Here is a 12,475-nt window from a genome sequence, read left to right on the forward strand (position 1 = left end):
TCAGGAGAGGGAGGTGTTATATGAAAACATGTGGATATATTATGAAATCGAATACCGAATCGGCACTTTTTAAAACTAAAAAACATTTTTGTAATGTTTTTATTTATTAATTTACTTTGAGAGAGAGAGAGAGAGAGAGAGAGAGAGAGAGAGCTTACGCATGCGTGAGCAGGGAAGGAGCAGAGAGGGAGGGAGAGAATCCCAAGCAGGCTCTGTGCTCTCACCGCAGGTACCTCGGTTACTTAAGCATCTGACTCTTGCTTTCGGCTCAGGTCATGATCTCACAGTCCAAGAGTTGGAGCCCCGTGTCGGGCTCTGTGCTCACAGTGGGGAGCCTCCTTGGGATTCTCTCTTTCCCTCTCTCTCTCTGCCCACTCCCCTCCTTCACACGGCACACACTCTATCTCTCTCTCAAAATAAATAAACAAACATTTAAAGGACACTTCAAAGGTATGTGTATTTGCTGCCGGCTGCTCTGGGCCATCTTCTTCCTTGGGGCAGCGTTTTGTCCCCATAGCACCGCAGGCATGCCGTTAACTAGGACCTGCCATCCACCTCATCATCATCACCATCATCATCTTCGTTTCTGGCTCCAAATCCCTGCTGTCATAGGTGTTTCTACTGCCCTTGGCTTGCTGAACCCCTGACCTTCCTGTCTGGTTGCCTGGATGTTGACATTTCTTCTGCCCCTGGGTTTGGTGAGAAACCCCTAGCCTGGTGGCAGCTTGGTGGCCAGGCTGACCGCGGGGGTCAGTCTCCCAGGGCCTCTCTTCACCCCCAGGAGCCCAATGGGACAGCACGTGGACCCTGCTGTACGGGGCGGTATAGAGCTAAGGAACGATGTCAGCATGAGACAGGAGAGCTGATTATCAGGTCTGGCTCTGCTTCCGTTTACTCACCTGTGAAACAGAGAGCTGATCCGTGGCTCATAGAGTTGTTACACACAGACAGATAAGAGACAGGAAGTGCCCGGTGTGCCCAAAAGTTCACCAAGCGGCCACTAATTTTGTTATTACCACCAACACGAAGGCAAAAAATAATGTGCTGTGAAGCCATGAAAAGAGAGCACAGTTTATAAAGCTGCAAAATCTGTTCTGCGCCCACGGAAGTGATGGGGTTTTGTTCTCACCTGGATGTGTCTGTATATACTGGAGACATGTTTTACATTTAAAAGCCCAGGGTTTGAACCTACTGATGTGGAAAAGAGTTTACCCTGTTTGGTTGGAGAACCAGGAAGGAGCAGTGGGCACGTTTCAAAAACCTAAACGGTGATTGTCATCTTTTCAGTAAAGCTCGAAAAGTTATTTACAGAAAACTCTGGAGAGCCCGGGGTGGGGTGGGGGGGGGGGGAGAAATGTTGAGAAACAAACGAGTGGGAGGAATGGACGAGCGGGTCACTGCGTTCCTGTCTCATTCTGTGCCCACACATTTGGCCTGGTCCCCACCCTGACCCGCAGGAGATGACGTCAAAGCAAAGGGAGGAATGGATCTTAGGGATGGGTGTGGGGGAGGGTGTCCAGGTCAGGAATGCAGACCGGCCTCAGAAGGATCCAGAAGGGGGCCGACACCTGCGTTCTCTCTCTGCACCTCTGGACTCCTCTTCTCCCTTGGAGTCTCTTTCTCTCTGGCTCTTTGGACCAGAATGTCTCCTCCCTCGCCCCCCGGGGGTGAGCTGCGGCTGCCCTGCAGCCTGGGAGTTGCCGCATTACCTGGGAGCTAGACTTTCGGGCCTAGCTGCACAGCCCTGGAAGGGCAAATCCAAGGTCCCGGGTTGGGCAGGTGCCCCCTCCCCCCCCCCCCACAAGTTCCCCTGGTTCAGGGTCAGGGCAGAAGTACTGCTTTGGGCAGCACTGGTCTCCAAAAGTCAGCCTCTTCAAAAGTGTTTCAGGGGCGCCTGGGTGTCTCCGTGGGTTAAGCATCCGACTGGATTTGGGCTCAGGTCATGATCTCACAGTTTGTGAGTTCGAGCCCCACATCAGGCTTGTGCTGATAGTGTGGAGCCTGCTTGGGATTTTCTCTCTCTTTCCCTCTCTCTCTGCCCCCCCTCTGCCCCAAAATAAATAAATAAGCATTTTTTTAAAAAAAGTGTTTCAGAGCACTTTCAAGTGCGTCAAGTTGCAATTACTCTGTTCGAGAAATCTGGGAGAAATACTCTTTTTAAAAATGTTTACTTATTTTTGAGGGGGGGAGGGGCAAAGAGAGGGGGCCAAAGGACCGAAGCAGAGCTTCAGGGCCGCAGGGCTCGAACTCACGAACCCTGAGATCAGAACCCGAGCTGCAAGCGGACACTTAACCGACTGAGCCTCCCGGGCGCCCCGGGGAGAAACACTTCTAAATGTCAGCGCTCAGGCCACACGTGGAATACAGGAGTTTGGTTTTATTTTGGTTTTGATTGTTGTGTGTTGGGGGGCGGGGCTTGCTTCCGCCAACTGATACATTGGGCCCCGTTCTTCCCCTGCTCCCCCCGTGCCGCACAGGGCGGCGCCTCTAGTCTGCGTCAAGGTCATACTGCCTGAACCGAGAGAGGGGGGCGCAGCAGTGGTCGTGCCTGGGGCCAGGGTGAGAGGAAGGTCCTCAGCCCTGGGAAGGCCTGCGGGCGCTCAGGCCCCAAATCGCCCGCCGCACACCCCCCTACGCAGGTACCTTCCAGGCAAACCCAAGAGACGGGTATAGAACTCATTACTATTCGGGGACTTTGTGGAGAAACTCCTCTTTTACCAAAAGCTGCTGCGGCTGCTTTTTTTTTTTTTTTTTTTCTTTTTCTTTTTTTTCTTTCCGGTCTTGAGATTAACAGTAGTCAGACATTCTGGACTTTGCGCTTTTCTCCCTATTCGGGTGGGCTCACTGAAATGGTTCGTTTTTCTTATGAATTGAAAACTGTATCCCAGAACCCTTGGTTCTCCGAAGCAGAACACAGAGGGAACCAAGCGCGGGGCTGCCTTCCGGGGGGGACCCCGCGGCGTCCCGGTCTCTGCCCGGAGGCTTCCGGGGAACCCTTTCCGGAGAAGTCCGGTCCTCCCCTCCCCCCCCCCCCCCCCCCCCCCGCCCCAAACTCGGGGCGGTCGGAACTCAGAGCGGGCCCCTCCCCCCTCCCCCCCCCCCGGGGCTCCCGGACCCCACGCCGCTACTTACCAGCGACACGGGACATTCCGGTTCCGGCCGGTGCCGGCCCGGGGAGGAAAAGCCCGGCGCGGCCCTTCAGGCCGGCCGCCATCGCACGCTTGGGGCAACGAGGAATTTTCCCGAACAGCGTCTCGGGAACGCGGTGCGGGCGGGCCCCGGAACGGAAGTGGGCGCCGACCTTCCTCTCTCCCGGTGTCTCCAGATGTGGGAAAACTCGAGGACCCGCAGAACAGACTTGCCATCAAGCAGCTGGTCAAAGAGATCGGGGGGCCTCGAAACTACGGCCTGACGGACGAAGAAAAGGCGGCAGCGGAGCGGAAGGCCGCGGAGGAGCGGCTGGCCCGGGAGGCTCGGGAGCAAGCGGAACGTGAGCGCAGGGAGGCGGCGGAGACGGCAGAGAAGATGGCACGCTGGGAGGAGTGGGTGAGTGTGGCTGAGTGTGGCTGAGTGCGTGAGCGTGCGAGCGGGTGCGCGACGGCGAGTGCGCGTGCGTGTGAATGTGAGTGTGAGTGCGTGGGTGTGGGTGAGTGCGCGCGCGTGAGTGTGTAAGGGCAAGTGTGTGCGTGTGAATGTGTGTGAGGGTGTGCGTGAGGGAGTGTGAGAGTGAGTAGGGCTGTGAGGGTGTGTGAGGGTATGTGAACGAGTGTGTGTCTGAGTGTGAGCGAGTGTGTGTGAGTGTGAGCGAGTGTGTATGTGTGTGAGTGTGGGTGTGTGAGCAAGTATGTGTGTGTACATGAGTGTGAATGTGGGTGAGGGAGTGTGAGTGTGAGTGGTGGTGTGAGGGTGTGTGTGTGAGGGTATGTGAGCGACTGTGTGTGTGTGTGAGCAAATATGTGTGTAACCGGGTGTGTGTGTTAGCGAGTATGTGTGTGTGAGCGTGTATACGTGTGAGTGTGTGTGAGTGTGAGCGAGTGTGTGTGTGAGCGAGTGTGTGTGAAAGTGTGTGTGAGTGTGTGAGCGAGTATGTGTGTGTGAGCGAGTATGTGTGTGAGTGTGGGTGTGTGAGCAAGTATGTGTGTGTGCGTGAGTGTGTGAATGTGGGTGAGGGAGTGTGAGAGTGAGTGTGAGTGAGTGGTGGTGTGAGGGGGTGTGTGTGAGGGTCTGTGAGCGACTGTGTGTGTGTGTGTGAGCAAGTATGTGTGTAACAGGGTGTGAGTGTTAGCGAGTATGTGTGTGTGAGTGTGTGAGCGAGTATACGTGTGAGTGGGTGTGAGTGTGAGCGAGTGTGTGTGAAAGTGTGTGTGTGTGTGAGCGAGTATGTGTGTGTGGGCGTGTGAGCAAGTATGTGTGTGTGTACGTGAGTGTGTGAATGTGGGTGAGGGAGTGTGAGCGTGAGTGTGAGTGAGTGGTGGTGTGAGGGTGTGTGTGAGGGTATGTGAGCGACTGTGTGTGTGTGAGCAAGTATGTGTGAGTGTGTGTACGTGAGTGTGTGAATGTGGGTGAGGGAGTGTGAGCGTGAGTGTGAGTGAGTGGTGGTGTGAGGGTGTGTGTGAGGGTATGTGAGCGACTGTGTGTGTGTGAGCAAGTATGTGTGAGTGTGTGTACGTGAGTGTGTGAATGTGGGTGAGGGAGTGTGAGCGTGAGTGTGAGTGAGTGGTGGTGTGAGGGTGTGTGTGAGGGTATGTGAGCGACTGTGTGTGTGTGTGTGAGCAAGTATGTGTGAGTGTGTGTACGTGAGTGTGTGAATGTGGGTGAGGGAGCGTGAGCGTGAGTGTGAGTGAGTGTGTGTGCGTGTGTGCGTGTGCGCGCGTGTGTGCGTCTGGGGGTGGAGGCGGCCAGCCATTTAGGCCAGCGCCATCTCCAGTCCTGCGCCCAGAGCATTGTCATGGAAATACACCTTCTGCGGTTGGTTTTTTTTTGGTTTTGGTGTGTTTTGTCATATGACCATTTAAACAGTTTTTTCTAACGTTGATTTATTTTTGAGGGACAGACAGAGACAGAGGGCGAGTGGGGCGGGGACTGAGGGAGAGAGAGAGAGAGAGACGGGGGAGGACACGGAATCCGAAACGGCCTGCGGGGTCTAAGCCGTCCGCACAGAGCGCGACGCGGGGCTCGAACCCGCGAGCCGAGAGCTCGTGACCCGAGCCGAAGTCGGACGCTAACCCGCCCGAGCCGATTTTTGGAAGGTGCCCAGGGTCTTTTGCTTGGTGTAAATAATACCGGTAACAAAACCCAGCCGTCGCCAGTAGTAGTGATGATACGCAGCCCTGCCAGCGTGTGACAGTGAGCCACGCACGCGCCAGCCTTGGGATTACATTGGACTTCGCTCCGCTTACCCACGTGACCCGCTGGTCGGCCTCCTTCGCCCTCCCGACTCCCCAGATCACCGAGTCCTCCCTATTCTGCCTCCTAAAATCGCGCGCACATCCGTCCACAGCTCCTCACTCGCTCACTTACCCTCACGCACTCGCCCTCACACACACCCTCACACTCACACACACCCTCACACCCCCACTCACACTCCCTCTCACACATAACTCTCACATGCAAACACTCACGTACACATGCGCACACTTGCCCTCACACACGTGCGCACTGTCACATTCACACACTCACGCACACACTCACACCCCCACTCACTCACACTCCCTCTCACACTCCCTCACACACTCCCATACACCCTCACACGCATTCACACTCACGTACACATGCGCACACTTGCCCTCACACACACACACACACACACCCTCACACACACCCTCACACCCCCACTCACACTCCCTCTCACACTCACATAACCCCCGCATGCATTCACACACTCACGTACACATGCGCACACTTGCCCTCACACACGTGCGCGCTCACCGTCACATGCACACACTCACGCACACACACCACTCACCTTCACACTCACGCACACTCGCACTCCCTCACACACTCATGCACACCCTCACCCTCACACACTGGCCCCTACACGCTCATGTGCACACACCCACACACACACACACACACACCCTCACACTCACGCATACTCACTCTCATACTCAGTCACACACTCACACCCCCACTCACACTCTCTCACACTCCCATACACCCTCACACGCATTCACACTCACGTACACATGCGCACACTTGCCCTCACACACGTGAGCGCTCACTGTCACATGCACACACTGACGCGCACACACACACACCCTCACACCCCCACTCACACTCCCTCTCACACTCACATAACCCTCGCATGCATTCACACACTCACGTACACATGCGCACACTTGCCCTCACACACGTGCGCGCTCACCGTCACATGCACACACGCACACACTCACACTCCCACTCACACTCCCTCTCACACATAACCCTCACATGCAAACACTCACGTACACATGCGCACAATTGCCCTCACACACGTGTGCGCTCACCGTCACATGCACACACTCGCGCACTCACGCACACACTTACACCCACTCACACCACACGCACACTCGCACTCCCTCACACACTCATGCACACCCTCACCCTCACACACTGACGCACACACTTGCCCCTACATGCTCATGCGCACACACCCACACACTCACGCACACACCCCCTCACACTCACCCATACTCACACTCTCACACTCAGTCACACACTCACACCCTCACCCTCACACACATTCACACACTGACGCACACACTTGCCCTTACACGCTCACACACACCCTCACACCCCCACTCACACTCACATAACCCTCACATGCATTCACACACTCACGTACACATGTGCACACTTGCCCCCCCCACACACCCTCACACCCCCACTCACACTCCCTCTCACACTCACATAACCCTCGCATGCATTCACACACTCACGTACACATGCACACACTTGCCCTCACACACGTGCGCACTCACCGTCACATGCACACACTCACGCACACACTCACACCCCCACTCACACTCCCTCTCACACATAACCCTCACATGCAAACACGTACACATGCGCACACTTGCCCTCACACACGTGCGCACTCACCGTCACATGCACACACTCACGCACACCCTCACACCCCCACTCACACTCCCTCTCACACATAACCCTCACATGCAAACACGTACACATGCGCACACTTGCCCTCACACACGTGCGCACTGTCACATTCACACACTCACGCACACACTCACACCCCCACTCACTCACACTCCCTCTCACACATAACCCTCACATGCAAACACTCACGTACACATGCGCACACTTGCCCTCACACACGTGCGCGCTCAGCATCACATGCACACACGCACACACTTACACCCCCACTCACACTCCCTCTCACACTCCCATACACCCTCACACGCATTCACACTCACGTACACATGCGCACACTTGCCTCACACACACACACACACCCTCACACACACCCTCACACCCCCACTCACACTCCCTCTCACACTCACATAACCCTCACATGCATTCACACACTCACGTACACATGCGCACAATTGCCCTCACACACGTGCGCGCTCACTGTCACATGCACACACTCACGCACACACTCACACCCCCACTCACTCACACCCCCTCTCACACTCTCTCACACACTCCCATACACCCTCACACGCATTCACACTCACGTACACATGCGCACACTTGCCCTCACACACTCACGTGCGCACTCACCGTCACATTCGCACACTCACGCACACACACCCACTCACACCTTCACACTCACGCACACTCGCACTCCCTCACATACTCATGCACACCCTCACCCTCACACACTGACGCACACACTTGCCCCTACACGCTTATGAGCACACACCCTCACACTCACACATACTCACACTCTCACACTTCGTCACACACTCACACCCTCACCCTCACATACTGACACACACACTTGCCCCTACACGCTCATGCGCACACACCCACTCACGCACACACACCCTCACACTCACGCATACTCACACTCTCACACTCCGTCACACCCTCACCCTCACATTCACACACTGACGCACACACTTGCCCTTACTCGCTCACGCGCACACACCCTCATCCACACACACGCACACGCTCTCACACTCACACTCCCTCACACTCACACACATTCACACACACACACGCACACTCCCTTGCGCACACGCTCGCACACTCTGCTCGGACACATCTGCTATTCCCCGATGTGTTTAACCAACGCATCATCAGGCGTCTGGGCGGCTCAGTCAGTAGAACGTCTGACTTCAGCTTGAGGTTCGGGAGTTCGAGCCCCGACACCGGCTTGCCGCTGCCAGCCTGTCTGCGCAGAGCCTGCTTCGGGGCCTCTGCCCCCCTCTCTCTGCCCCTCCCCACTTGCGCTCTCCCCCAAATAAATAAATATTAAAACAACAAACAACGCATCATCCGAGTCAGTAACCTCCTCACTTGCTTGGAGTCTTTCCTAAAAGTCATCTTTCCCCTGAGGACTTTCCTGGGCACCATAGCTGAAGTGTCAACCCCCTGGGGCGCCTGGGCGGCTCAGTCGGTTAAGCGTCCGACTTCCGCTCGGCTCGTGATCTCACCGTCCGTGAGTTCGAGCCCCGCGTGGTCGGGCTCTGTGCCGACGGCTCGGAGCCCGGAACCTGCTTGGGATTCTGTGTCTCCCTCTCCCTCTGCCTCTCCCCCACTTGTGCGCTCACTCTCTCTCTCTTTCAAAAATAAATACACATTAAAAAAAAACAAAATAAAATAAAATTTCAACCCTGCCACTCCCCACACATGTCATATCCCCTCTTACACTTTTGCTTTTAAAGACTTTCTTTTTCAGTAACCTCTACACCCAATGTGGGGCTCGAACTCACAACCCCGAGATCAAGAGTCTCACGCTCCACGGACTGAACCAGCCAGGCGCTCCCCCCCCCCTTCCCTTTTATACCTTTTAACTTCCTTCTTTGCACGTATTCTAATGGACTATATATTTTACACATTTATCTTGTTTATGTTCTTCTCCCTGCGTAGAATTTAAATTACATGAGGACAAGGATTTTGGTCTATGTTGTTCGCTACTCTATTTCCATAGCAGACACTCAACAAATATTTGTGGAAGGAAGGGGCAGCGGGAGGAAGGATGTCCTTATGGACACGTGCTTGGGTGCCTGATTATCTCCTCAGCTTGAACGCCCGAATTTTGGTAGGCGAGACTATACCTGGTCCAATTGTTGATACTTCTAAACTACCTTCCAGCAAGGGTAAAGCAGGGCACACGTTGTCTACCAGCCTGCTTTCCTACACCTCTTCCAGCTCTGCTTTCTCAATTTTGCTCCCAAAGTATCAATCTGATAAACAAAGCCCCCGGCTCCCGGCTCTCACGTCCATTTCTGTGATCAGAGCTTTACCAGCTTTTCCGAGGCAGCTGGCATCGGTCTCTCCTAAGTCGCGTGTCTTCTCTGCCCACGTTGGGGCTGTGTGTCCCTTTCTGAGTGTTTTGCAGTGACAGCTGGCGAGAAGGCAGTGTGATGGGAGCAGGAACGGCCTCGGGAGACAACGGTGTATGTCCCGAGCTGTGTGCTGCGAGAGCCCACATTCCGCTCCTTCTCCTGGTACCTATGTGACTCTGCACAAGCCACTCTGTGCCTCAGTGTCTCCATCTGTAAGACGGGGGTGAGGACAGTGCCGGCTTCATACAGCCGCGGGGGTGACGAAAGAGTCCGTTTATGTAGAAGAACACGGCCAATGCCTGGCAAATTCCATGCATCTCACGATAGCCTACCTTTTTTTTTTTTTTTTTTTTTTAGGTTTATTTGTTTTGAGAGACATGCATGTGTATGTGTGAGTGTGCATGCGTGAGCCAGGGAAGGGCAGAGAGGAGGAGACAGAGACGCCCAAGCAGGCTCCACGCTGTCAGCACAGAGCCTGACTCGAGGCTCGATCCCACGGACTGTGAGATCGTGACCTGAGCCGAAATCAAGAGTTGGACGCTTAACTGACTGAGCCCCCCAGGCTCCCCTCATGATAGCCTAGCTTTTTATGCTACGTTGCAAATAGTTTTGCTCATCATTTATCTTTTGACAGATTGCATGGTGTTTCTTCTGGACATAAGGAAGTTTTATGTTTGCATGTAGTCAAATCCATCAATCTTTTTCCCGTGTTGGTTTCTGGATTTGCTGTCTTGCTGGGAAAGACTCTTTTTGAACAAATAATATCAGTTAGGACTCTTTATCTTGCAAGTGACAGAAAAGCAAACTGAAAATGGCTTAGAAACTAAAAAAAAAACAAAAAACAAAAAAAAACTTATGGAAAAAAAAGAAATAAAAAAACGTACGGGTTTACCTAACAGAAAAGTCCAGGGGTAGGGCTGGCTTCAGGCAAGGCTTGATAGAGCTGCTCAGATGATGTCACCAGGGACCTGGGGTCCTTGTCTCTGCTCTGCCTTCCACATTGCTGATGTGTTTATCCTTAATTAAGGCTCATAACCAGGAGGCGGGCTGGACTGATGGGCTTAAGTCCCACTGAAACCACCAGGCTAAGACGGGACGTTTCTCAAAGGAAACCTGGAATTACTATTCCCAAGAGAGGGGGGAACGGTATGGTGAGTGAGGAATAACGGGCGTCCACCAGACGAGTACCTTCTAGACCTATTAGCACTCCTGTGATTCTTTCCTTCGTCCCTTCCTTCCTACCCTCCCACGCTTATCTAGGCATCTAGGAATTACCTTGATCTAAGAAGTGGCTTAAGGATCCGGTTTATTATTTTCTGGATTACTAAGCGGTTGTGGTAACACCAGTTACATCTTCTCTGCTGTTTCAAATGCCATCTTTATGATAACGTGGTGAACACTTACAGCAATATCTATCGTGTTCTAAAGTACTCCAGGACGAGTTGGGTGGAAATGCTCTCCCCTTTCTGTTTACCCCAACCCCCCAATGTTCTGTTTGTAGAATAAACGACTAGAGGAAGTCAAAAGAGAAGAAAGAGAATTATTAGAGGCCCAGTCGATTCCCCTGAGAAACTATTTAATGACCCACGTGATGCCAACACTTATGCAGGGTCTGAATGAATGTTGTAAGGTCCGACCGGATGATCCTGTTGATTTTCTGGTAAGAGATTTTTTTTATAAGCTTTTTAAAAATGTTTATTATTTTTTTATTTTTTTAAATGTCAGCACGGAGCCCGGTTTGGGGCTCGAACCCACAAACTGTGAGATCATGACCTGAGCCAAAGTCGGACACTTAATTGACTAAACCACCCAGGCGCCCTTTTCTTTATTTATTTTTGAGAAAGCGAGAGAGAGCAAGGGGGGGACAGAGAGGGGATGGGGAGAGAATCCCAAGCAGACCTCTCACTGTCAGCACAGAGCCCGACATGGAGCTTGATCTCACAAACTGTGAGATCATGATCTGAGCTAAAACCAAGAGTCAGACACTTAACTGACTGAGCCACCCAGGAGCCCCTATAGTAAGATTTTATTACTCATTTGAGAGTAAAGATTTAGGTACTTTTATTTTTATTATTATTTTTATGTTTTATTTATTTTTGAGAGAGAGAGAGAGAGAGAGAGAGAGAGAAACGGAGTGCGAGCAGGGGAAGGGCAGAGAGAGAGGGAGACACAGAATTCGAAGCAGGCTCCAGGCTCTGAGCTGTCAGCACAGAGCCCGATACAGGGCTCGAACTCACGATCCGTGAATCATGACCTGAGCCGAAGTCGATGCTTAACCGACTGAGCCACCCAGGCGCCCCTTTGTACTTTTATTTTTAAATTGTAATCATTACTAGCAATGTCTTCCAAATTGTTGACTTGTCTTTTTTTCTTTCAATTATAGGCAGAGTATCTCTTCAAGAACAATCCTGAAATACAGTGAAACTTTACAGATCGCGTATGATATACCTTTATGGAGTTAGAGTTTAACATTGTAATTTGAAAAATTTGCTTTAAAAAAAAAATGCGTTTCGTTTTTGGAAAGTTCCTTGTCTTCCCCACAAGCAAATACTTTATTACGTAGAAGCATTATAAAAAGCTGTATGGCAACGAGTGACATCATTAAAGAACTTTATTTGAAAGGTAAATGATAAAGTCTGCATAGCTCATGGGACAAATACTGATTTTATATTGTATTCATAGTCAAGGTATTCTGCACACTTGGATGTACGGTATGCTTTGTTGACTCACACTTTGTCAGATGTGATTGGTTTCCACTGGGTTAATTTCTGAGTTCGGGGTCAGTTTCCCAGGCAATGAGTCAGAGAGAGAATGATAAGCCTCTTGGTAGAAAAATTCCCGTAACAGAATGAATAATCCTAATATTTGTGGTAATTATAAGCCGCCGAGTATGTTCAACAAACTTTACAATGCAGGCATAGGCAATCAAGCCCTATGGTCTTTTCCAGCTTGAAAAGCCCTGTAATTTCCAGAATGACACGGAATGAGAAAATTAAACTAATCAACTAGGTTTATTTTAA

The 12,475-nt window shown here is 52.2% G+C and overlaps 1 protein-coding gene across 1 annotated transcript in view; it reads left to right on the forward strand.

The window, feature by feature from the left end:
* Positions 1 to 12,475, forward strand: part of AK7 (adenylate kinase 7) — a 72,781-nt gene extending 60,306 nt beyond the window's left edge. Inside the window, exons 17-19 of the mRNA XM_078447655.2 lie at positions 3,326 to 3,546; positions 10,957 to 11,115; positions 11,839 to 12,475. Coding sequence (XP_078303781.2) covers positions 3,326 to 3,546; positions 10,957 to 11,115; positions 11,839 to 11,877 — 419 coding nt within the window. The 3' untranslated portion in view covers positions 11,878 to 12,475. The remainder of the gene's footprint in view (positions 1 to 3,325; positions 3,547 to 10,956; positions 11,116 to 11,838) is intronic.

Source organism: Panthera onca, chromosome B3 (genome assembly GCF_046562875.1).
Source record: "Panthera onca isolate mPanOnc1 chromosome B3, mPanOnc1 haplotype 2, whole genome shotgun sequence".
NCBI classification, from domain to species: Eukaryota; Metazoa; Chordata; class Mammalia; order Carnivora; family Felidae; genus Panthera; species Panthera onca.